At 41.3% G+C, this 26,805-nt stretch overlaps 1 protein-coding gene and 1 non-coding gene across 6 annotated transcripts in view; both read right to left on the bottom strand.

Annotated features, from left to right (window-relative positions):
- Positions 1-3,182: 3,182 nt before the first annotated feature.
- On the bottom strand, positions 3,183-3,254 carry trnam-cau (transfer RNA methionine (anticodon CAU)). Its single transcript has one exon. It is a non-coding gene; the product is annotated as a tRNA-Met (tRNA).
- Positions 3,255-5,583: 2,329 nt separating this feature from the next.
- Positions 5,584-26,805, bottom strand: part of LOC102212933 (nck-associated protein 5-like) — a 179,164-nt gene continuing 157,942 nt past the window's right edge. For all 5 annotated transcript variants that reach the window (XM_005742237.1, XM_005742238.1, XM_005742239.1 and 2 more), the window contains 5 exons: positions 22,191-22,514; positions 19,180-19,301; positions 17,266-17,395; positions 16,966-17,141; positions 5,584-7,508 (listed from right to left, as the gene is read on the bottom strand). In XM_005742237.1, the coding sequence (XP_005742294.1) occupies positions 7,197-7,508; positions 16,966-17,141; positions 17,266-17,395; positions 19,180-19,301; positions 22,191-22,514 (1,064 nt within the window). In that variant the 3' untranslated portion in view covers positions 5,584-7,196. The remainder of the gene's footprint in view (positions 7,509-16,965; positions 17,142-17,265; positions 17,396-19,179; positions 19,302-22,190; positions 22,515-26,805) is intronic.

The raw sequence follows: 26,805 nt of genomic DNA on the forward strand, positions 1-26,805 counted from the left end.
TAAGGTGGGGTGGAGGGCCACGGTGCGTTTACTATTACTCTTATTCACGCCATGTAATCGCCATGAACTTATATTAATGACGTATCATGTGATCATTTTACTTTGGAAAATAAAAGATGTAATGTGAACATTTTTATCTGCGCGCGCGTGTGTGTCACTGAATGCATTTAACTCCGTTTTATTTATATCGCACCAAACAATCACTTTACACCGTGAAGTAAAGATCCTACACTAATAGATTGATTTATCTATTGATAATTATCACTGAATCACTGTAACTGTACCTGCCTGTGTGCACTGAGCTAAACTTTGTTATTTAAGTAACGTCTGTCAGTACAAACTACACAGAGCAGAAAAATGTTATCTTTACAATTAAATTAACTCAGGCAAGCCATCTTTAAAAAAAAACAAACAAACAAACAAAAAACGACAACAACAACTATCATCTAGTTTTGGATTCTAAATACATACACAGAATACTCAGAGGAGAAGATTGTGCCATCGCTGTTGTTCCAGTGTTTCCCTCCGCTGGCAGGTGTTGGGGTCCTGAGCTTATTAATCTGTGCTCAATACACCTGTGAACACCACTGTTGGTGAACATGTGGCTAATTAAGTCATCAACTACTTCATTAGGTCCACCTGTTTAATGCAAATATCTAATTGGCCAATCACATGGCAGCAACTCGAGGCCCTCAGGCACAGCCTGCTGAGGTTCAAACTGAGCATCAGGATGGAGAAGAAAGGTGATTTAAGTGTGAATGTGTCATGGTTGTCGGTCTGAGTGTTGGGATTTCCCCACACAACTATCTTTAGGTTTTAATAATAATAATAATAATAATAATAATAATAATAATAATAATAATAATAATAATAATAATAATAATAATAAAATTTTATTTATGAGCGCCTTTCAAGTCACCCAAGGACACTTTATAATAGGATAAAACACTTAGTAAAACAATGGGAGAATAAGAACAATAAAACAAAAGCACAAGATAAAATGAACAAACAGTGGATTCACAGTGAATATGCAGATTTGAACAGGTGAGTTTTGAGTTGGGATTTAAACTGGAGGAGAGAACCAATGTTTCTTATTTCTGGGGGCAGAGAGTTCCACAGCCTGGGAGCAGAGCAGCTGAAAGCTCTGCTTCCCATGGTGGTGAGGCAGAAGGAAGGTACAGCAAGCTGGATAGAAGAAGAAGATCGAAGTGAACGGGCAGAACAGGTAGTGGTTAACAGGTCAGAAAGGTACGGAGGAGCGAGGTTATGAATGGCCTTGAAGGTGAGCAGAAGAAGTTTGAATATTATCCGGAATTTCACAGGGAGCCAGTGAAGTTCCTGAAGAACAGGGGTGATGTGCTGGTAGGAGGGGGTTCTGGTGATAATGCGAGCAGCAGAGTTCTGAAGCAGTGGAAGCTTATAGAGGGATTTTTAGGGGAGACCATGCAGAAGAGAATTGCAGTAGTCAATACGGGAGGTAACAAGACTGTGGACAAGAATGGACGTAGACTGGGTGGAAAGAGAAGGAAGCAATCTTAATGCTGCGTAGATGGAAGTAGGCAGAACGGGTGAGATTATTTATGTGAGATTTATAGGAAAGTGAACTGTCTAGGATGACACCAAGGCTCTTAACCTGAGGAGAAGGGAAAACTGTGGAGTTATCGATGGTGAGTGAGAAATGGTTCGCCTTCAAACGGTTGGATTTGGTGGCAATAAGGAGGATCTCAGTTTTATCCTCATTACAGAAAATGTGCTGTAAAAGAGACAATATCCAGTGAGCAGCAGTTCTCTCAGTTAGAATTCTTTGTTGTTGACCAGCCTGGTTCAAGCTGGTAAAAACAGGCAATACTAACTAAACTAACCACTTTTTGCAACTACAGTATGCAGAAGAGCATTTCAACAGGAGCAGAGGGTCACTCCTGACTAGAGATGGACCGATCAGATATTAGGTATCGGTATCGGTATCCGATACTGACGTAAATTACTGGATCGGATATCGGAGAGAAATAAAAAAATGTAATCCGATCCATTAAATATTAAAAAAAAGCACCTCACAAAACTTGCGACAGGCGTAACTCGGCTCATAACCGTAGCAGTCGGAGCAGTGTGCTCAAGTGATAGAGAGGCTGTGTGTATTTGAAGCCTGCTACCAAACCAGCATTTCATCTCTGAGAAGGTTATCCCAGAGAGAAGTAAAGCAAGTGTGTAAGTTCATCTCTGAATGTTTGTAAAGCATTCCCGCGTTAAGCTTAACAACCAATACCTGGAGCAACTGCCTCTTCTTGCTGCTACTTCAATCGTGAAACTGCTTAATGATCAGCTGATCGGCTTTTCTGTGCGACTCCTTCTCTCTTGTTTGTTTCTGGCCCACTTTGCACCAGAAAGAGGAAACCAGCAGCTGAACAACAGCAGCACGTTTAAGCTTGATAAGCTGTTGTTAGAATTTATTTATTATTACTTTCTACTCCAGGATCTTTTTCTACGCAGCTGACGGCTGGTAACTGTGCAGGGGCGGATCTAGCAAAGTTTAGCCAGGGGGGCCGATAGGGCATGAACAGGGAAAAGGGGGCACAAAGACATACTTTTCTTTCTTATTGTCATTTAAAATGTCTGGCTGTTATTAAATAATTATCTGAATCTTACACCCAAAGTCCATTACTGTATATAGTAACTGTTAAGTCTAATATACCCTAGTAAGCTATATTACTTTTTCCTTTGGGAAGGTACCATCTGTGCAGTCTGCAGTTCTGTTGAAGAAAGATGTTGAATCTATTTAATTATTTTTCAAAAATAATTTATTTCTGTGCATTTTTTTTCCCCACACTGCATCAAATTAAAGTTGATTACGTCGATTAAGCATCATGAGGTGGAGGTTGGGGGGTGGTTCCCTATTTATTTATTTTTTGCTGGGAGTTGGAACCCTATTAGTTAGGTTGCTTAAGATTTCTGCTAAGTACTCTTTAAAATACCAGAACATGATAATGAGTTCAGTCCACAGTCACCAGATCTCAGTCCTATAGAGCGCCTTTAGGATGCTAGATGGACAAATCTGCAGCAACTCAGCGATGACATCAAGTCTATAATAGACCAAAATCTTTGAGGAATAAAGGGACACATCAGTACTAGAAGTGGCAAAGCCAGCGTTTGTATACGAGGGCAGCAAGGTGGCTGTCTGAAAGTGCTAGCAGAGGATGGTTTTGATCCATCGACCACTGCGTTATGGGCCCAGCACGCTTCCGCTGCGCCACTCTGCTGGACAGCACCCCAGATGGGACTCGAACCCACAATCCCTGGCTTTTAGGAGGCCAGTGCCTTATCCGGTGTGAATGTGCGAATGAAAGTGAGTGTGAATGGTTGTCTGTCCCTGTATGTTGGCCCTGCGACAGACTGGCGACCTGTCCAGGGTGTACCCCGCCTCTCGCCCTATGACAGCTGGGATAGGCTCCAGCGCCCCCCGTGACCCTGAAAAAGGATAAGCGGAAGCGAATGGATGGATGGACAGTGCCTTATCCATTGGGCCACTGGGGCTGCACACAGGAGCTAGCAGGTACAAGCAAGGTTTAACTTTAAAGGACACTTAGACATGTTAGTGTTTGTGTGCCTGATTATTAACCCATCTTTTATGGAAGACTTTTATAATCACTTGATTACTGCTCCATTTTATTATTTGCAACAATTGACGTTAGCTTTGGCTTCCGGACCGTTTGCACGTCTCTGAAACTCACTTTGAGAACTTGAACTACTTTTCAGTTTTTGAGTCATATTTTCAGTGCTGTGAAAATACATTAAGTTCTGCACTTTGTGACTCATTTTTATTTTTGTAATACCGCTGTAGTCATCACCAAATTCTGTGACCTTTTCATGAGATTTTAATACAGTCTTTTCTAATAATAAATCAGTGCACCTATGTCTCTCTTATTCTTTCCTCTCTTCGCTTTCTCCTAATCCTCTACCAGTTGCTTCCACTTCCTGAGACTTGGTCAGCTGGAGATCTCTTCCCGTTAAAAGGGAGTTCTTCCTTCCCACAGTCACCAGATGCTGCTCACAGGGGTTATTGGTCTAATACTGTCAGTTCTTTACGTTGTGATTCACCTTGAGGAGGTGCACAGAACAAAAGAAAAAAAAAAGCATACTACTTAACCTCGACTTTAAATCTGCTCGCGTGCTGATCAAATAACCTACAAGCCTATGCTTAAGAGGCAGACACAGAGAAAGAGAAATCTTCCAAGCGTGCTTAAACTAATTGCGTTTATTTATATGCGTATAATTGCCCATCAGGGGACTAATGGTTATAAATCCCTCTGCAGGGAGAGCTCTGAGCTTCAGCCCCTGATGACAGATTGTGAGGGGGAAGCAGTGATTACACGCCATGAAACATTTTGGGGAGGGCTTTCTCCAAACCTGGATTTTCACACTTAAAGAAAGGTCTAATGAATCACCGCGCATGAAGGTACACGTAGCACCTCCTTCACTATATTGCTCAGAAAAACACACAGACATCCTGCAGCTCAGGTTGAAATAGGAAATAGTTTCTCGTATTTATTTAGGAAATAGTTACATAAAATATAGCATTAAAGTCTAGTGTAACAGACAAATTGCACACAGTAATAATAATAATAACAATAATATTAATTACCAAAGTAACACTGCTGGTAACTTTCTCTTTACAAAGGAAGGTTTAAGGAAAGAGGTGAAGCATGACAATCACACTACAGTCTGACAGTACAAAATGTGGGTATAAATACTGGACATCTAGAAAAATACACAAGTCCTCTTCAGACTCTCTTCATACAATATTAACAGTTTCATAGAAAAATCGAAAACACACAGTCGGCTCTGTTGATTAGCACCAGCTGGTCAAATTCCAGAGAGAAATTTGGCATAAGTCCTCCTAAAGTTCAAATATGTCTTTTAAAATAAAGTGATAAAAAACATTTTAGCGTGAGCTCTTATTGATCAAAATAATATTTTTACTTTTTTTAAAAACAAGAAGAAGAAGAAGAACCCCCGAAAGAAAACACAAGACGCCAAACAGCAGACATTAAACAGGTTGAACGATTGGCAAACAATTTACATCTTTTTACTTTCTTTTTGTTCTTACTTGCATATATATCGATCAGCAATGCCCGTTCTGATATTAACTTATATTTTTTTAATACATACAACATAATATACAGCCACGAGAGGAAAGCTGAGGTTTTGGAGAGTTTGGGTGTGTTATGCTACATGAGACTACGTTTGGATGCTTGGAGAGCCATTTGTCTACGCTTTCCCGATGGCTGCGTTTTCATTTTTACAATTGACTTTAGTCCAGTATGTTCCCTGAGCTACGGGCGACGACACCTTATGTTTGCTTGTTTTATCTGTACCTGGTCTCATTAATTCATGTACCATGTGGAAACGTCCTCGTTAGAGAAGCTGCGGAGATAGTTTGCCACCACTGGGTGTTTAACTGCATAAGGAAAAACACAACAAGATTAAAATGATAAAAAATGACTAAAAAATAAAGAAAACTTGAATTATTTCTTTGAAAAATATTGCTTCAAGAGAGTAGACAAAGATGGATCAGGTGGGTTTTTTTTGTTTTTTGGGGGGGGGGGGAAACTTTTCAATGGGCGTTGTACATAGCAGCAATCCATAAAATGACACCTTGGGTTTTAAAAGAGTTTCAAAAATGGAGTTTTATGCAAATATTGCCCATTCTGCTTGTCGTGTTTTCTTTTATTTTACACATCTTTGTACAGTATTTGTTACAGTGCAATGATAAGAAGTACACCAGCATGGTGGGAGGAAGAGGAGGAGGGGTGGTCACTAATGATACAAACGTGTATTGCTGTCCAGTCCACCACACCCAAGCCAAACCTTTAAAAGTCCTGTTTTTTTTTCTTTTCTTTTCTTTTTTAGGTTGAGGATTCATCCTCGCGTCTGTAGCTCTTCTAAGTGCTTCTTGTTGTAGGCAGAGGGGACCGGCACTCGTCCTTTCATGGCAGGGCTGTAACTGAGACAAGTCCACTCCAAGATTAGCTGAAGGTTGAGAGGAAATCAAGAGGAAACCAAACCAAAACCAAGACATTTTTGCAAGGCTGAGAAAAAAGAAGAAAATAAACACAAACTAGTGTTTAGGGCTGGGCGATAGGACAGTGACCGGCTCAGATGATTGGCGGTTGTATTATTACGGGAGATTTTTGGCGTTTTAGTTTGCTAATTTTCTGCGTTGCAACCGTAGACAGTATAAAAGATGGACGTGGCTGTGGTAACATCACCCATTGGTTTCAAAAGTTCAAACTTCCGATGTTTTTAAACTGCAGTTGACGAGAGACGGACATGGCACACCCCGGATAATCGTTAAACTTCAAAGAATGTACAGAATGGACTTAAATATTTACTGAGTATGACCCAAATTAAGCAAGTGAGCTAATAAACTCATCACAAAAGTGTTTACTTATGTTGTCTCTGGATTATTTTCCCATAGACAACAAGTCTTTCTGGAACTACAGGTCTGCATTCCCTGGTGGTTATTAAAGAATAATGCAGGTTTAAGGCACTTCTGCATTGGCTTTATTTCTTTATTTATTTTGTTATACTCGGAAGTACGTCCACCTTTTATAATGTCGCTGTAAATAATTAACTCTAAAGTGCAATAGCTCCTTACTTTCTGGAGGTTTTATGAGCAAGAGTGGAAAGCTGTACACAGATATCAAAGTTTTTCACTGACATGCCAAATGTTCCTGGTTTTCTACCCTAATTGTTTGATAGAGTTGCTGTTATCCCATCTGTGGTTCCCAAAGTTTGGGCGTTTTCAATAAATAAATACAAACTTTTTAAAATGTCGGCTTTCCAAAACAATGCCACTTCAAATTGATAGTTTTTTAATTAATATATATTTTTCATTTGGGAATGGCTGCTTTAAGATGCTAAGGTGTACCTCAGTTTGCCAAAAATAATTAGTTGTGGAGATGTGGCAGAAAAGGTTAATGTATCGCCCAACCCTGTTAGGGGTAATCCCCTAGAAAAACAGATGTAATCTACCCAAAAATCCACTCCATATGTCCACTGTGTCGTTCAACCTCCAGCCAATCAAGGCATGATTTCCAATAAGAAGGACAGAATCTGAAACCCAAAGAAAGACTTGAGGAGTCCAAAGACGTAAGAGAAATGTCTTGAAAACTGGACTCCATCTCTACAGCCCTGCTTTTTCAGACTTCGTTGGATCCCTGGCTGGTGCAGGAAGAGAAGCTGTCGTACAGCGAGTCGCTAAGGGAGCCCACGGGATCCACCCCGGGCCTGCTCGTGAAACTGGAGGAGGACGAGGCCTCGTCTCCTTTGAAGCAGCTCTCTCCGCTCTTCCCCCCGTCGGCGTGGCAGTCAGCTCTGCGGCCGCCCGAGCCCGTGTCCGGGTACAGGCTGCTGGAGCTGCTCTGATTCAGCTTGTTTAAGGACTCCAAAGAGAAGTCGAGAGAGAGCGGCTGGCTTGCGCTGACGGGCATCTTCTCCATGGGAATCTCTTTCTGCAGAGAGAAAGGAACATCTGTTAATGAAGAGCAAATACACGCTAGTTCATGTTACGGTAAATGCTGCAGTGTGAACTTTTGCGCTGCCCTGTCTCTACTCTAACAACAGTGAGTACGACAGTGATCTATATTGAGATTTTTGTCACGCTCAACGACCAAATGTACGTCTTGGGTGCTGGCAGGCATTCATCGCAGGGAATTTGGTCACCTCGGCACTCTTCCTGCTACATTAACTGTGCCATTCAACGTTATTATTTCTTTTGCATTACCTCTGACCATCTGCTTTGTAGGAATACATTAGTAAAAAAGCTGCTGTTTGTTAACACTGCTTCAATTAGCAGGAGTGGTTTCATCTCTTAGCTGATGCCAAAATGTGCCAGACCAAGAAACACACCTTTAGCTAACTCAGCTACAAAAACTGTAAAAGCATGCATTAGCCGTCTGCTTCACTGTCATATGACCCATTGCCACACAATCACAGAGTAAAATAATCCCTTCAGAGGGAAAGCAACACAACACATACACCTAAAAATAGTCTGTTCTTATTCATAATGTACCTGCTTCCCAGTATCTTTTTAATGCGTGTCCCAAAAGACACTTTAACAAGCTAGTTACTGTACCCCTCAGCATCAAAACACCTCCTCAGAGGCTGTAAACAACTTTATTTCTGCAACAAATAAAGCCTGGGAGCACAGCAGCTATCTTCATAGGTGCTTTTTGCAGGGGTAAGTACACAGAGGAGTAGCTGCAGGGCCTGGACAACCTCTAGGGACCCTCCAAACCTGGACCGTTTAGCATTTAGCTGCGAGCTGTAGCTCCCTTCGGACATAAATCCAGAACTACTTCACACAAGGAGCACAAACACATACACCACTGAACTTTATTAGCACAATTTGGCCCGTGCAAACTCTTACCGCAAGGGTCACGCACACACAGAGATCTTTAAAAGTTCCCCTTAATATGAAGGTCTCATCTGCCTCTTATCACACTGAAAACGTGATCACATTTGTCTTACTTAGCCATAAATACATGCTTTCACAGCCTTTATTACAAAAGTTCCACCTAAATAAAAACCAAAAGGGTTTGATCGAATAAGTCATAAAGCAAGGAATTTCTCCTTTTTATCAAAGAGGCCACAACGAGAAAAGTTTAATTTGGTTATTTCTGATTTAACAGTATGTAAAAGTGGGCGACCTAAGGAGACATTAGCTCACCTTTTTTGTTTACTCTGTAAAAATGTCTATGTTCATAATGCTGCTATATCCCAGCCTAATTAATATACTGTAGGGTGAAAGCTTCACATGAGCCTGTTGCTGTTAGTCTGGTCCACAGGGTTGACATTTCCAGCCACAGAGCAGGAGCAGGCTCATAGCATCAATCTACAAGAAGCTGAAGTCACGTAATTTTGAACTGTAGCAGGAAGTGCAGTGTCCCTTTATGTAAGCACAGCTGTTAATTAATTAATTAGTCCTGTTGTCTGTGAAACCATTGATTGAACAGCTTATTTTAATTTATTTTTTTATTATTTATATTTTTAATTCATTCTAAGGTCTGTATGTAATGGAAGTGTGTCCATTTAGGGTTTCTTCCATTTCCTGCTGCAGCCTGATCTAGCATGTTTTTCTCCTTATCAAGTAGCCTCATCTCTTATCTTATCAAAATATTCCACGTTTAGTGATGTGGTGCTTCTGTAGATGTATGCAGTGACAGCTTACTGACTAAATGACATACCGCTGAAACTGGATTTCTTTCTGTGAGACATAGCAGGCTGTTCGTGCTCGATACAGGGATGTCACTGCTCTATAGTGAAACATTAGTGAAGTCTTCTCAGTTTCTCTTACTAACAACCTAATTACATTCACGTGCCAACCCAGGTGTAAATTATGTCATGATGAGGAAAGGATTGAGAGGGAAGAGAGGAAATCATTTGCCTCTAAATGCAGCAGGTCTCATAAGAGCATCAAATCCTGGAAGAGTTTTAAACATGAAATGTAAAAGAAAATGCCTGAAAAGTTCAACAGGAAGGCTAAAAATGAAAGTAATCACCTCATATTGTGACCGATGCCGAATCAACACAAAACCCTAACATCCCATCGAGGCCCATTAATCTGCACGGTGACCTTTGTTGGGAGGTGGAGTCATCATAAATTTGTAAAGAGGTCGGAATCAAAAGAAATATTAAAGGAAAAATGTGCCCAGAGGTGACGTGTGACTCACATCTGACACACAGGAGCAGTTTATTTTTAATTTTTTGCAGGTGCGGAGGTTAACTTCCAAATTAAAAACAGGTGCTGAATGCAGATTAGACCGGACGAGTTTTAATTCGACACCCACGCGTGCTTTTTCATAGCTTTCGTATTTTTGTGTCAGATTTTTGTCAGCTGTACAAAAAAGAAAAGACCTGTCGTTAAACCGCCTCGGGGCAAAGAAAAGAGTGCACAACGTGAATCTGTGATTAGCTGTGCGACAGTGAAAAACAGTCTTCAGATGCTGATTCTCTCAGCCAGCCTCCATTCGTCACAAACAAGAGGAGAGAAAAGAAAGGGGGGTTGGCTGTGCTATCGCTGATTGGGTTTGATTTCGGAGGAACACAATTACCAGCAGATCGAAGCTTCCCGGTGCAGGTCTCTGTACCACCTGCGGGCGCAGCCAAAATGATGGCTCCACACATAACTCAGGCTCCAGGCGGACGTCTCAGTGAGAGCTTCCTTCTTGAAAACACGAGGGCCCGAATCAGCAATTGGTTCTGCATCACATGCCAGTAATAGGATGTCTAAACTCAAATTCAGCAGACCTGCTTGCTACAAAAGCTGAGTGAAAGGGTCTTTTATTAAGGCTCAAGCAAGAAACATTTTTTCGTTTTCCCCTGCTGTTATGTATTTTTCCCTTTTTATGTTAATATTCTGAGTCGTACAGATGTTACACGTCTATGCTTTAGATCTGTAATCCTTCAGATTTCTCATGAAGTCAAACTAATTGTATGCACACTGCTATACTTAGTAGCTTTTAATGACCAAAATTGTAATAACCACACTCTGTAAATAAAAGATGGAGCTAGTAACAGTTGCCATCTTGGAGTTCCCGGGGAGGGGAGGGGGTGGGGTCGCCTTTCCTGGAATGAGAACACATCAGCAGCCACAGATCAGGCAAAATAATGACTTTACCTTCTAAGGAGGCTGATGAGAGCCAAGGACACAATGACCGAGACTGTCCAAGCCGGGGCTCAAACCGGCAACCTTCCGATTACAAGGTGAACTCCCAACTCTTGAGCCACGACCGCCCCGATCTCTGTTCAGGCTCCTATGACTATGGCAGGCGCTTTAAAACTATCCAAACACATACCGAAACACAGCTTCCTCCCCGTCTTAACACCACCCCACAGTAACTATGCATGAACCTCATGTGCAGTTTCACCTCCTTATGGGGATTTTATATTATGCAAAAAAAACTCATGTAAAGTGCTCAGCATCATACCATTACAACCCTCATGTATCTGTTAATTAGTTGGTAAGCTATATTTAAATATGGTATTTATTGTCAGTAATTTTGTTATGCTGGGATATTGACAATGAAGAATTTTCTGTCTAGTGACAGTGATGCTGAGATGAGCTGTTTAGGGCGTGTGAACTTTTCTGTCAGTAAGTGCAGCTGTTTTTGCCGCTGTTGGCCTCTGTTAGCTGCTGTTAGCCTCTATTAGCCACCGTTAGCTTCTATTATCTGACATTAGTGAAACTGTCTTCTATTGGATTGGACTTGGACACTTAGTGAATAAACTCACCAAGGATTTGAGAATGTAATCAAACTGTTATCAGAGGGAAAGTGTGGTTTTTAGGACTCTCAAGCCTAACATTAGCTGGCATAATGTTAGCTTATAACCAGCTGTTGCTGCTGTTTAGCGAGCTCATTGTCAGATGTCCAGAGACAGGAGCATCACATGTCTAATGTGCTGATAATAACAGTATCAGGAATAAATGAGTATATTTATCCACATTTTTGCATGTTAGTGTTCAGGAGATTGAGGATAACATTTTATTAAAATGTTGTTTGCGTTTTCTCTTTCCTTTGCATTCTTTGGTGGAGAGGACACGTTCTCATATAATAAAACATTGACATGACGCCTCATATTTTGAGTCTGCAGTTGCAGTTTGTTAGAAAACATAATTACACACTAATCAGTGCATATTTATAACTATATTATTCTTGTTTTTCTATTTAATAAAGCAGCTGATGCAAAGCAGTTGGTCCAGAAGTAAACTCTGAGGTTGAAAATTGCAACGACTGCCATTTACTGACATATCAGTGAGTGTCAAACGTATGGCTATGCTGGTATATACATGCATGGTTCATCATTATATATTTATACATAGATGATGCTTTAATACTGCATAACTTGGAACCTTAATACGATTAAAATGGGTGGCTTAAAGGGGCCCTCATCTACCGTAGTTTAGTTTAGTTTCGTAACAGGCTGCAAACATGTTTATTTCTCCTGAATAGTATGTATTTTTAACATGAATGTATATGGAGGATTGACTTGCTTCTTTCGACTGGTTTATTAAAGATATAATTTGCAATAAGATGACAGATATTATTATCTGCACTGTAAACCAATTAGCAAACCTTCCTGTCACCACGAGCCAAGATTGAGAGCTCAAGGACTTTGACATAGATGTTATTTGTTCATCCTCAAAATAAAGCAACAAGTCCACTGCTGGCATTTAAGTTTGCCGAAAGGATGTGATGTGAAAAAAAATTAATAGAAGCAGATCTGTATTCAGCACATGGAGGCATTATGAAGCGAGATTTGTGTTAATACTAACAAAACAATTTTTTTCCCATGTTATCTGCAAGAAAATCAGAGCAGCTGTGGACAGACATCAAGCTGGGTGTTGAATGGTTATTAGAAACTATTCATGGCCAGTTTCAATGACGTGAAAGTGTATTCAGTGTGAACTGTGCTGAAAGGAGGCAACAAATCACAAGTTTGGTCAGTGTCAGGTTTGAGAAAAGTTTGGAGGGAGAAGTAATTGGAAAACTCATTTTCTATTGTTGCTGACAGAATTTCAGCAACTTCGTGTCCGTGCATCGTGTGATCGTAGCGTCTGGGTTACTTTACAATGAGGACAACAGTGGTGGTGGGAGGGGAAATGCTAATATAACTTATTTATTGTCTCGGGCTATGTGTTGTCTTTGCTGTCACCACTGCGCGAGTAATTTGATCGCGGGCCAGTGTGGTGAAAGTGCGATGGCGGCTTCTCGCTTTCTATTTCGGGGTCTTTTCCATCTGACTCTGGCGATGCTATCAGCCTGACAGTGACACAGGGGGAAGCGCATATTCCTGCTGCTGATATTTATTTGTACACTGATGCAGTTTTGGTTATCTAGCGGCCTTATTTCAAACTGCATGTCAACTGAAATGTTCCCCTAACCCTCACCATGTAATTACTGCCCAAGGTAACAAGCTGTTCCACGCTTGAGGAGTCTGCTGATTTGTGCTACACAGAAGGGTTCTGTTTGGACCTGGGCCACAGGAATATCACCAATGCCACACCTTGGCACAAGTTCTGATGCTGTTTTCCTGCAGCAATATCCCAGACAAAGCATGGAAATAAAGGGGGGAAAGTAATGAGTAAGCAGGAAAAGCAATAAAAGCACAAAAGTTCATTCAAGGAGGACAAAAACAAGACAGAAGGAGACAAAGGAAACCTGTTTAGAGCGAAAGCGCGCAAAGTCAACTGGGAAGAAAGACAAAGAGAGTTGTATGGGAGACAGAAATAGAGAGGGGCAAAACTGAAGGGGAAGACAGGCAAAGACACGTGGGAGAAAGAGAGACTGGGAGGAAGGAGAGGATAGAAAGGAGAAGGGGGCGGGGGGCGCCGTTAGCGGGGCTGTCAGGTGCTGTCAGGATGATGAATGGGAGGCCAGCACGGGATGTGAGGGCCCTGATGGGAGCCGCTGAGCTTTACATCACTCTCCTGAGTGTTTGTGAAAGGTTATTAAAGGCGCTTAAATCACGGGGCTCTGACACAGGCTCGCTACCAGCCACCAAACTTCCCCAAACTAAAGCCGGTGACAGTCAAATGCTCCCGAGCCACGACAAAAGGAGAGCGGCCGCACAGGTGTGGACGTGCACAGCCAGGGGTGAGGAGGTGATGACACTCGGATAGATTGTCTTTTTCAGAGGAATAATGCGGGGTAAATGGGTTCAGAAGCAGTCATCCATCATTACGGTCGGTTCACGGCTGACGAATAAGGTTATTGTTGACACGAATGCTTATTTTAACGCAGAAGTTTGAAATCAGTGGAATTAGCTGCTAGTAAAATCACAGCAAACGTACACAGTGCGATAGGATGCTTCAGTAAGTGGGTTCCCATCGGAGTAATGTAAATTTACTATGCAGCAGTAGTAAGGTGGAGTCAAACTTTACAGGTTAAATTTTACAGCTGCTCTTTTTTATTTGTATTTTGGGTTTTTTATTGGTGCTTTGTCTAAAAACTGTAAGTTTACAATACTATTTGTACCTAAGAAAAAGTTTAGACAAACTCAGGTGTGCTGTTGTTGCATTTGAAACACCTTTTACCTTTTATTAAAGCTAATCAGACTTCCTCTTCATCTGGATTTGTCTCCCTGGGTTTGAAAAGTCACATTTTACACGGACTGGTACTTCCACTCACCGGTGACTTCATTAGGTACGTGTGTTTAACTGCTCATTAATCCAAATACCTAGTCAGTACCAGCCAATCACAGGGCCCACGCATGCATAGATCCATCCTGTCTTGTAGCAATAGACATAATCAAACTCAGTTGGTAGTAAAGGCGTACTAAGAAACAGGTATTACAAGTACTTTAAGCACTTTGTCTAACATTCGTTCGAGGAGTTCTATATTGGGACCAACTTGGGGTCAGTATCTCGCTCAAGGACAGTGTGACATGCAAACTACTAACCTTTGGATTAACAACAACCAGCTTTACCTTGTGAGAAACAGGACTTGAGATATAAGCTAAAGGTAGCAGGAACAGATATCATTCGTCACATTATTTGGTTAGCCTAGCAGACAGGTGTGGATACTTGCGTTGGCACCCATCTTCCAGTGAAAGCAGCCAGGCTCTTAAATTGGGGGAAAATTGGTTAAAACCATAAAAACAGTTTTTAGCTGCTGGGTGGAAAGTTGTTTATTTCCTCTGTAAAACTGGAAGTCTATGGGGAACGAGTCATTTTCAGAGCCAGTAGAGAAACTGCAGTTTCTGAAATGTCGTTGTTTTTGTTATTCATGCATGGAAGTTGCTGCTTTATTTGAACTTTTTGCAGTAAACATGACTACCATAATACGAATAGCAGAAAAATACGACACATTTCATACCAAACGCAAAGTGTCTTGAAATTAGAGTTAGAAACCTGCAAAGTGGTCTACAAGTAAATTACTCCTCATGACAGTGTCAGCTATTATTGAGGAAGCTGTTTCTTTAATCTCTTGGATCAGTTCATAAACCTCCAATGCTACGACACACAAAGCCATTGATCCCAAGTGGTAGCAGCTAACACTCATTATCGCTGTATTACTGTACAATGGAGGCCTATTGATAAACTGCATTTGGGGCCATTGCAGCTTTGGTCCTAAAGTACGTGCTCAAAAACACGTGAATATTAGAATTAGGCACATCCACAGACTAATATAATCTCACAGCTGTGAAACAATACTAAGCAGCTTTTTAAAGAAAGTTGAGCAGCTTTATGACAGCAAGTTTTCACGGGTTTCACTCTGACAAGGCGTGCTTCAGGGATTGAACTTCTGACCTCACATTATTGCAGCAGTCCCTGTAAGTGTTGCAAGCCAACACTCAACTGGGAAACGTAGCCTTGCACATCCAATTACATGACAGGCAGGTCTGAGGATGAGACAAACACAGCCTTGCTTGTCCTGTTTGAGTCCGTTGCGTGTGGGCTAATGGAGCTGTGCTTGCAGCTTGGCCGCACAGCGTCACTTCAAAAGCTTCCCGTTCGATGCTTTGCCTGTCCACCGGGACTCGGATCAGAATCAGAAATCTCTCTCTTCCTGTTTCCTCGCTTGTAGTTCGAGTGGAGTCGCTGAACTTTGCTTTGTTAAATGGCGAATCGGCCTCTGTACAATAATGTAATACTTGATCGAAACGCTGCTTTTGCTTGACTTGGCAGAGTCAGCAAACTGACCTCGGAGCTTAGGGGGATTCATTTGTGCTCGAGTGCCGCTCTCAGGACACTCGGGTGTGTGTTTACTTGCTGAATCACCCTGGACTCACTGCATCACCTACACCCAGCGCAATTTGTCATAATAATCTGCAGCATGGTTCAGATGGAGGCTGCATGTGCACAACAAAACTTGACTGTTTAATGGTGGGAGTGAGATCTAAATTCGAAAAAATGTTTATTTTTTCTAATTTGTGGGTGTAAATGATTACAAATAGATTCGATCTGATCTCATTTTAAATTCCAAGATGACTTCAGAGGTCGAGAACCAGCCCACACCATAAATTGAGATTTTTCTCCCCCATCTCTAATAGACAATAGTTTTTCTTAAAAAGTCGTGCTGACTCAGGCCTTTTTTTTTTAAATTATGGATTTTTATGTCAGGGCTGCTGCTGCTGGGGCAGGCGCACTGTAAGAGAGTTTGTCCCAGAGAGCCGGCATATTGCAGGCTGCAGGCCATTTCATGGTCTCTGATTCTAATTTGTCATTCAGCAGCGTTAAATACTTGTAGGCAAATACCCGCTGACACAAGAGGGTGAGGTGATCGAAAGCAATTAGGCGGATTTTTTCTGTGAAAATCTGTAAACGATTCCAAACGGCCGAAGAGAAAAACCTTGGGAGCGCAAACAACTCTAGCGGGAAGAAAAAGGAAAAAACCTTGGATTTTTAGTGACTTTGAAAGAGCTCTTGAGAGTCTGACCATCTGAGGAGTCTCCTTGCCGAAGTTTGCGACATACGAGAATCCTAACGGTCCAATTTATTCTTCCTCCCTCTGCCTCCGCTGCAAGGAAAGCGAAATTATGCATCTTCCATCCTGGGAAGACTTTCATTGAGGTCAGGCGCCGTTTTTCTGACTCAATACTCATCCTCTTTATGCTGCATAAAGAAGCATACATCTGGGAGCTGCATGGCTTTTAACACTTTAAAGTGCCTCTTTTTGGGCTACGCTAAGAGCCAATTGATTTATCCTAGAACAACAAACACAGGGCGTAGTGCAGTTTCTCTTTCTAATGGTATTCTGAGGCCTACCAATCAATAATAACTATTAATATACAGAACATTCACCCGCTAAATTGAAACACTTAGAAAGTGACCTACTGGACGGCTTCTTTGACAGGAAAGTTTAACATGAATAAAATGCTTGATGGGAATCGGCAGCAAGCCTGTAAAACAGCTGTTAATGAGCGAATCTGATTAGCGGGGAAACAATGAGGAGTTTGAATACTCACACTGAGCCTGTCTCCAGCTTTTCCATCAAGGGCCGACTCCTTGTGCAGCAGGTTGTACTGCGAAAGCTTCCTGCTGTCCTTCTCCAGGTGCGAGAACATGTCGTGTTGGTAGTAGTCCATGATTGACAAGGATTTTTCCACACTTCTTCTCTTCAGGGTGTCCTCATTCTGCTCGACTAGAAACACAGGAAACAGATTCACAAAAAAGGCATTTTTTGTTAAACTTGATCCAACTTCTACAAAAGATAAAGACTGAAGAAGCTTCATGAAAGATTCAGCGACTACAATTTTCAACCACACCTGAGTCATTCCTCTTAGCTCTGTTGATCAGGCTCTTTTGCGGCGAGCCCAAAGTGCTTCCCGTCCCCTCGGGTTCAGTCTCAGTGTCGCTGCTGCTGCCTGAGTACGTGCACACTCGCAAGGCTCTTTCCTATTCATGGACAACAAAAAAGTCATTTTAAAACAGAGACATAACGCGCCTTCAAATCCATACGAGCGCTATTATGCAGTCTGGTTGTTGCACAGAGAAGATACCAGGAAAAAACTTTAAATATAGCCCTCATGACTAAGTTAACTTTTTGCAAAGCAAAGTGGTGTTTAAGCTTCTCTCTTTTTTAGTTCAGTAGCAAATTTAGTTATTCATATGTAGATACCTACAGTTTTGAGAAAGTTTACTTTTAAAAGTTATTTGCAACATTATAAAACAGTCGGTAATGTTACAGAGTCACAAAGGCCTGGAGACCGGCTGGGAGCCATAGATCCCAATCCCAAAGTGTCAAAGTGTCCCCTTAGCAACTATACTAACCCTATAAATGCCCCTGATGTGGTGCTAAAGCACCTAAACAACATGTAATAAGGCACTACGTTAGTGCATATGAATGTGTCTTGTAGTGTAAAGGTGCTTGGAGCGGTCAGTAAGCCTAGAAAAGCACTATTTGAATCCCAGGTCTATAAGACCTCAGTCACACAGGTCTAGAGTTTGGTCAACAACCCCCCTGGCAACCAAGAATAACTTTGTTGGCAATTGGCTGCTGGAAGTTGCTTTCTAGGTGAAACTAGTTGCAAAGAGGTTTACTGTGCTTGGGGAGTAACCTCCTTTTAATTGCTTTGGTCTCTAGTGGTTGCAGCAGTTGCCAACTAGTCTGCAAGCACTTCTCAACTACTTGCTAAATGGTAGTGAAACTGTGAAAAGTGTGACACAAACCAGAAACAGAGACTATTAACTGTCAAATAAAAAGCCTTCTGAAACATAAGTGAGGAGAATACGCATTTTTCACTCATGACTGGAGGTTGCCACGAGGTTGCAGACCAGTCTCTGGGCCTGTGTGATCTTACCTGCTGAGGAGAGCAAAGTCTACAGTACTTCTGGGTTATTCTTTTTCTTTTAATTTTCTTCCTGTGCACCTTGGACATGGACTAACTGCAGAAACATCTGATTCTAAACACACTTTAACCAGTGAAGTGATTGTGTGAGTATCTGTACACTGCACATCATGCTGTAGATATTGGCCAGATTTCTTTGATCTCAATGGGACTGGTTAAATAAAGGTAATAATTAGCTTGTGCATGTTGGTTATGTTGTCAGATTGGAGTATATCCTACCGGACTTCTACATCTGAATGTATTCTCCTCTACCACATAATCAGCAACAAGCTAATTAATCCCCCTTGGAGTGACAGTTTCAGCTGACCTAAAAGCTAGGCACTGATGCTCTGTAGCTGCAGCACGGCCATCATTATTTTTCTCAACACACGCACACTGCATTTCACTGTGATGCAGTTATTGTCTCCTTTCAACTATATATTCAAAATAAAGTGAATACTTCCATGAAGAAAAGGCTGTCTTTTCTGCCATCTCACTAGCTTAGCAGCGCTAAAGAAACGTATTAAAAAACTGTAACTGCTTAATTCAAAAGTAATTAACTGCAACAAAAACAGATATTTCTAAGAAGCTCCTTCACAACACGTTACCCTCAACAGTTGGTAAGTATACAGCCTCCCTGGTGACATTAGTGGGAAAAATGCTAGTGTGTGGCCACCACTTTATTACCTCATTCCTCAAAAACAAGCAATGACCATTTTCAACTCTGCAGCTAATGAAAGAATTTCATCTTTGAAACTGTGTAAAGTTTGAGACAGTGTCTGGGTATCTCTCGAGTCCCTTTAAGAACCACAAATATGTCAACTTAGACTAAGTGTAATGTAAACGACTTACGCCCAGCATATCATGGTCCTTGGATTTCATCTTCCTCTCTGCTTCTGTCTCTTTGTCCTCAGTGGAACCTGAGATGTTGCTGCGTGGGGCACAAAAACTCAACCTCTTTGACTGGATTGCATCTAGAAATCGAGGGATATAAAAGAGAAATGAGGCAGGAGGTTTATAACAAACATGATAAGACGGTGATGAAGGTGATGTGGCGAACACTGACCACTGAATTTTACAAGAAGATCTAACTAACATATGACCAAGTGCATTACCTGTGCAAACAGAGCGTGGAATATCCACTGGCAACTAGATACACGCAGGATTTTTGAGTATTTGAAAAATCATTCAATTATAAGTGATCAAATAGGTTATGCAACTACTTTTTCTCTTAAAATTGATATATTTGCTGTGCTAATCGATGTGCCTGATAGTGTGTAATGTGCCACTGCTGCCAAAAAGTGGTAATAATTCAACTAGAGGCTGTTCAGCGACAAAACAGAAGCGGAATGGTTTGTTAGCCAGCTAAATGCTACCGCACAAACAGGAGAAACAGCTGTAAAGCTAGCAAGTCAGAAGTCTACCACGACAGTCATTTGAGGAACAGTCAAATACTTCAGAGCGACAATCGAAAAGGACTTTTACTTATAAACTACAAACTGCAACATATTTGGACGTAGGGCAGATAGACGTGGGAGTGGAGCAGGGAAAGACCACTGTAATTCTCGTGGTAATTTCTCCTTGAGCTGACAGGCTGATGAAACACGGGATGAGTACATCTTGTACATCCATTCAGTCGAAACCTATCCAGCTGGCTATAAACCCATTTCCCATTCGCATATCTGAATGAAACATTAACAGCGTCCACCCTGTGACTGCTCCATCCACGACTCCTGGCAGCCAACAGAACAGCTTTCAGCTGTCGTCCCCAAATGACGTCGGGCCGTCTTATTATCACTCTACCTAGTGCTGTCAGACGCCAGTTTAATTGTCTCGCATTCAGAAACCTCTCTTTCAGCTGCATTACAATAACGGGCTGCTTTTGGTTCGTGTTCTGTCTCCATCTGAGAAATCTGCATGGAGATCATAAAAGTCCTTTCCCCTTCTTCCTCTCACCCATTACGAAACAAACAATGTGACAGACGTTCTGTCTGTTCAGGTATCCTTTGCTTTTTTTGAATTTTTTATAATGATGAAGGAAAGGACAAAGAGGTAAAACCTGTGATAAAGACGCACAGCTTACTGTTAAGGCTTTCATAATCAACTTGTTTCACAGGGAAGACTCAACAGGAGCCACTTTATGTTTGTAGTTTTGCCTCAGATTCCTGCCTCTGCAGTGACACCGCAGCACTGGGGTGAACGAGATGCCGCCTAATGTCTTGTAAGCATAAATCTCCGGGTGTGAGCGCTCATCCCTGCATGTTATTGTAGCTTTAATTAGCCATCTGATTGCATGCTACCCTCCGCAGTTCTGCCGTGCATCATGGCCGACGCCGAGGCAGAAGGTGCTTTATGATCTATGGCTGCGGTGACGTGCCTATCTAATTGCATTTGTTGGTTTTCCTCGGGGAGTGGGAGTGTATGGCTTTCTACTATCTCAACTGAGTATCAGATGTCAGTGTTGATGCATTAGTCTCTGAATTAGCTGAACAAACAAGGTTCTTCTTTTAATCAGAGTTTAATAAACCAAACGGCTTCCTCTTGTCTGCTCCTCGGGAGCCCTTGAGCAGTCAGGAGGAAAATGCATTAACATAAAGTACAGTGACATTCAATACTTCACTTAACTTCCTGAAAGGTAAATAAGCTGTCTGAGGCTTTCGAGCCTAGGCTTTTTGTCCATCAAACATGATAATGGTAACGTTTACAGGCATGGATTTAAATTTATTTCCACTGTGACCTCGATGGAAAACATGAATAGCCTGAAAAGCACAATGAAAAGCACTGTTCTTTCTATTGTGGTGCCACATCCTGGCAGCTCTGATGACCTTCAAGTTAATTTAAAGAAAAAAAGTGCTGTAAAAAACTAACAGTACAAAGCACTGATGAGTATCAGTGATATATTAGATTAATAAAGCCAGACATCTATTATCTGTAAGATATAAATGAGGCTGGCACCTTTGCTTTGATTTAAGAAGCACTGCAAGTTGTAAATGTAATGCTTATACAAGCGAATGCACAAACTAGGGTTACTGCAGGTAGATATACTGCAGAAAATCATCAACCATCACTTGTAACATTGAAGGAAACTCTTCAGAAATGAAACTGCTGTCATTGTAGTGGATTTGTTCATTTGGCCTGAAAGGCAGATTGACTATGAATCAAATATTCATCCAAGAGATTCACAAACTAGCCAGCCATATTTACTTGGCTGATATTTTGGTTAGGTGTTTAATCCAATACCAATGCACTCATGTCAGTGTAACAACACGAGTAGCTGGGTGTATTCTCCACTTTGACTGTTTCAAAGCAAACAGTTGGCCTTTTTGGGCAATTGCCATCTCTGCTGTTTCAAAAAAATCGTCCACAGATTTCCATTCAGGACTACAACCTCATTCCATTTAGGAAAAATTGGTGGGTGCCCAGTGTTTGCATTGATTTTTTTCTTTTGCATTTGGTGACCGAATGCAAGTAGTTAGCAGCAACCAACTGGTTCCCCAGAGGTTGATCGTGCAGTGCCTTCAACTCCTAAGGAAACAGTTTCAATCACAAGACAATTAAACAGGTTGCTTATTGGAAGGCAACCTGTCTCCAAACGATCAGAGACCAGCTCTGGCTGACTGCAATCACTCTCAGCAAAGGTTTGTAAGTAACTGCTTCTAATCTATGAAACTCCCATCATGTTGCAGTCAATCTGATTCACTCTACACCAATGAGTACAACTTGTCTGCGATGCCATAGGGGACTCGACTCAATGGGTTGCCATTCCACTTAAAATGACCGGTCAATACTATAAAGGGTCTACAAACAGGAAAAAGAAGGCTATGTTGTGAGGCATTTGTTTACAGTTAATATTCCTGTCTTACCTGAGGATGCTAATTTGGGCAGGCGGCTCTGGGTGTCCTGGGCGTTGTCGTTGCTGCAGGTCACAGTGGGGTCAGACAGGGAGTGACCCATGCTCATAGAGACATGCGGGTGGGGTTTTGAAAGGGAAGGCACTTTCACATCAGGTTGTGAGGGGTCAGGGTGAGAAGAGGGAGGCTCCCGATCGAGCTCAGAGGAGCCACCGGTCACCCCCTCGGGGCTGGATTCAGATTTAGGGATGTGGCGACCGCTGGCCCGGGTGACAGAATCGGGGAGAGGGAAGGTGCCGATGCCACTGTCCAGGGTTCTCATCTGACAGCCGAAGCCTAAAGTGACAGGGAGAGGAGTGTGACGTCTGGGAGAAGCAGGAGACAACGACACAGGAAAAGAAAAGGAGGACCTGGATTTACATGCAGCGGAAAGGGTTGTGTGTAAACAAGGAATCTGTAGCAGGTTCAAAACACAATGTAAATGGAAAAAGAGAGAAAACAAATCATTTTAAACTGACACAGTACTTTTTGGAAGCTCCTTTCTGATGCCCATTTGTAGTTATCACTATGGTGAGAGGCACACAGTTCTCATATACACAGTACACAAGAAACACCTGCTGCCAGCAATTCTGAACTAAATACACGATTGAGCTGCAACCCGAGGACATGCTCCTTGGATTCATCAGAGTGCACGCTGGGTTGTAATCAGGCGATGTGACAGCGAGTAGGAACAGATGGATGTCGTTTAGAAACCACAGTTTGCAGAGCCTTGACTCAGGCTGGAACAGATGGATGGCCATTCAGCACAGCACAGGCCCTTGTAACTGTGAACAGTTACATCGGCTAATTATTAGTGGTTTGCAACTTTTTGCTGAGTTACACTGAAAACCACTGAGGATTAATTAGCTTTCTTACCAGGGACCTGTTATTCTTTTTCTTGTTTTCAGCTGTGTATACTGTTCCAATGGTGGACGCTCATATTAAACATTGCCAGAGTTTTACATAATGAGATAAAATTACGTCAAAGTAATTCTTGGGTCAAAAAGATTCAGATTAATTTACAGCACTGGGAAAAGCCTTGAGCCACCCCCACTTCTTTCTATTTTGCAAGGAAAATGGGAAATAGTGATTTAATGAAGCATGTGTAAACATACATGTAAATACAGCATATAAAGCAAAAACAAAATTAGTAGAATTCCAACGAGCTTGAAAGTCGGAATTTGGTATGACCAAGTTTTTACTTAATATCTCTTTGGGAATCACCTGGTGCAAAAATACCATACTAGTACAGTTATCTTTGGTATTTTTCATAGATTGTACTTAAGAAATTGGGGGAAAAAAGTGTTTTTGTGACAGGCTGCTAATAACAAAGTTAAAAAAGTAAAGTAGGCTCTTCACTAAGGTGGCTGTTACATACAAAAACAAAACTGGTTCATCCATTGAGTTAGGAGTCTTTTTATGCTTGAATAACTTATAGGTCAGAGTTAAGTGGCTTAACAGACAAAGCCATTCCTTTTAAAATGGTTGGGAACACGTTCTGGACTGACAGTAAGTGAAAAAGAAGCCAATGTCTAAAGAAACACTTTGAAAGACCTTCAGAAAGTCTGGAGAACTATTGCTCAAGTCTGGTTCCTTGGACACAAGAAAGATGAGAAGTATGATCGGAGATACTGGAGTGTAAACCTCCTAAAAAGTTGTCTGAAGTAAAAAAACAGTGGAAGTTCAAGACTTTTTCAGTTCTGCATCTCCAAGTATTGGTTGTTAAAAACTCTTAAAGCGAACCTGAAGGCTTTCTTTTCTTCAGTCTCTCAGAAATGCGTAGATATTTACAGATTCTGCTTCTCAGTGTTACTAAAGCTTAAAGGGTTTCTTTCAACGCTGTTGTGCTTCACAGTGAGCTTTAAAAAGAATTTGCAAGTACTTAATCGGGCATACTTCAGAATTAGTTTACCGCTAGAAAGAAAAACAGAAAACAATATTTACACTTAGATGTGAAGCTCATACCATCTATCCATTTTCTCTTTGGACGTTTTTCTAGCAAGGATGCCAAGTACATTACTTAAATGTACATTATCTAAATTTAAAAGCATTGCCAATAGATGCACAAAGTAGGGGAATATTTGAGCGAGTTTTTGAGAAGAAAAATCGGTGCATGTCGCCAACTTTCAGCAGATTTCGCAACATACTGTGAAAACGAGTCCTTATATACTGTAAGTGTTTGGATGTACAGATACACCATGTTCATTGCACAGATGGCCTGTTAGTATCTGCTATCAGGCCCTCGAGGACACTTGCATGTACTGGAATAAACAGAAATGCTGATCTCAGTGCATGTCATAGCCTCCGTATGCACATGGATGTTTACTTGTATATGAGAGCGAAAGGCGGAGAGAGCCATAGATTACACGGCTGTGTAATTGAATGCCAAGCCTGGCAGTTCAAAATGCCCTCTATAACCAAACTATAACAAGGTCCACAGTAATTCTACCCAGAGGGAACAACGACTGGACATAATCTAGTTTTTCATGAGCTCCCTATCACTTCTGTATACAACCTCCAGGGTTTGAGCAGAGAGAGTTGCCTTATTGATACCTCCTCTGCGTGGAAATGGGTTTATTCGAGGAAGAAAAACCCAACAGAAATTGTAAGGCTGGATTAATACAACAGAGTGTACTATCTCTTTTGTTGCTGGAGCAAACATCCAGTTGAAATTATTCCTCTTTGGCTGAAGAATACAGTCTTTTTCTGTTATTTTGTACTTTCGTGCTTGTTAAAAATGTTTTAAAAAGGCAGCGCCATTTTCTAAAAACAAAAGTCTACAAAGTAAGTTTTGAACACCACACACATCAGCACCTGGTGAAGTAATAGCTGAATTATTAGTATTGATCAACAGTGCCATCAAACCTCTGCAGACGTATTAGAGTCATTTTGAGCTCCGGGTCAGTCAAAACGTTATTTATTGTCCCTTTATGAGGAAAAAAATACCTGCCTTGAGGGAAATTCTTCTAATGCACAGTACAATAACTGACCAGTGTGAACCTCCAAGCCCACATTCATAACTCGAGCTGCTTGCATCATAAACTGGCTGGATGTAAACTATTTATATGATTGATGTGTTTACCTGGCATTAAAGCCTGTGAATGCTGCACTTTGGAGGGACGTGACATTATAGCAGTGCTGAAAAGCAACGAGCAGCCACAGCTGAACCTTTATTAAATATTTAATTCAGGCTGTCGGGAAGCGCTTAGTTGGCAGAATGTAAAGAAGGCAGCCTGTTAACCAGAATACAGAGACAATTAACATTTTTATTTTTGGTGACATGGCTCAGACCCAATATTAGTGGCTCAAGCCAAAAGTATTTTGTGATTGATTAGTAGCTTCGCAGCTCAATCTGCCAACTCTGTGCTTCTGTGGAGATTATTTCCATCTGCATTCAGCCTTAACAAACACATTTATTTTAATTGTGAGAACTGGCAGATGTATAGATTTTTCACTGTCACCAGCATGCATGTTTTGCATACAAACAGGACTAATTAAGATGCAACCCCAGAGAACAATGGCCAGCTTTTCCATCTAGTTAAAATATATTACGTTTGGAGACTAAGACTTTATTGCTATTGTTAGTAAACCTTTGAATATTCGGTTTTGTTTTTGCTCCATTTTGATCTCCACCAACTCCTGGAGGAACTTTCTGACTCTTTAGCACCTAAGTTCTTAACTACAGTCCCTGGCCACTTTGTTAGGTACACCTGTTCAATTGCTAATTAATGCAAATATCTAATCTAATAAGTAACGCAACAACTCAGTGCATTTAGATATGTAGACATGATCAAGACGACCTGCTAAAGTTCAAACTGAGCATCAGAATAAGGAAGAAAGTCGAGTTAAGTGACTTTGAATGTGGCATGGTTGTTGGTCTGAGTATTTCAAAAACATAGATGTTTCTAGAGTTTACAGGGAATGGTCTGAAAATTAGAAAATATCCAGTGTTTGGTAATTCTCTGGGTAAAAACAGCATGTTGATGCCAGAGGTTAGAGGAGAATAGCCAGACTACATTCAGCTAATAGGAAAGCAACAGGAAGTACAATAACCAATCATTATGACCAAGGTATGCAGAAGAGCATCTCAACAGCAGCAGAAGACCACGGTGGATAGGGATTGGGTATTGATAAGATTTTCACGATTCCATTTTCGATTCTGTTTAACGATTCGATTCTCTTATCGATTCTTTTTTTTAAAAAGGAGAACACTAAGGTTGATTAGCTTAGAACTTTGTTTTATATCTTCTCTTTGAACAAGATAGAAATTTAGGAGTAACATGGCCTTACAAACCCAACAGTGAGATCTTAAGAGATGCAGCCTACGGCTCTTCAATGGGGTGCACAGGGTCCCCAGGAAAAAAAATTGTAAATGTAAAATAATAAAATAAATATTCTTCTGTAGCAATAACAAAGTATAACATAAATTATTCTGTAGCAATTACACAAGAATATCCAGTAATGTCCCTGCCTACAATTAAACACATTCACTTACCGAAAATCGGGGCATCTGCTGTGGCAAATGGGTGCAAGCCTTTTACCACAAACTTAGTCACTGCTCGGTGACATTCGTCTATCCTGGCCTGAA

This window comes from Pundamilia nyererei, unplaced genomic scaffold (genome assembly GCF_000239375.1).
Source record: "Pundamilia nyererei isolate P.nyererei 1_Seehausen unplaced genomic scaffold, PunNye1.0 scaffold00118, whole genome shotgun sequence".
Taxonomy (NCBI): domain Eukaryota; kingdom Metazoa; phylum Chordata; class Actinopteri; order Cichliformes; family Cichlidae; genus Pundamilia; species Pundamilia nyererei.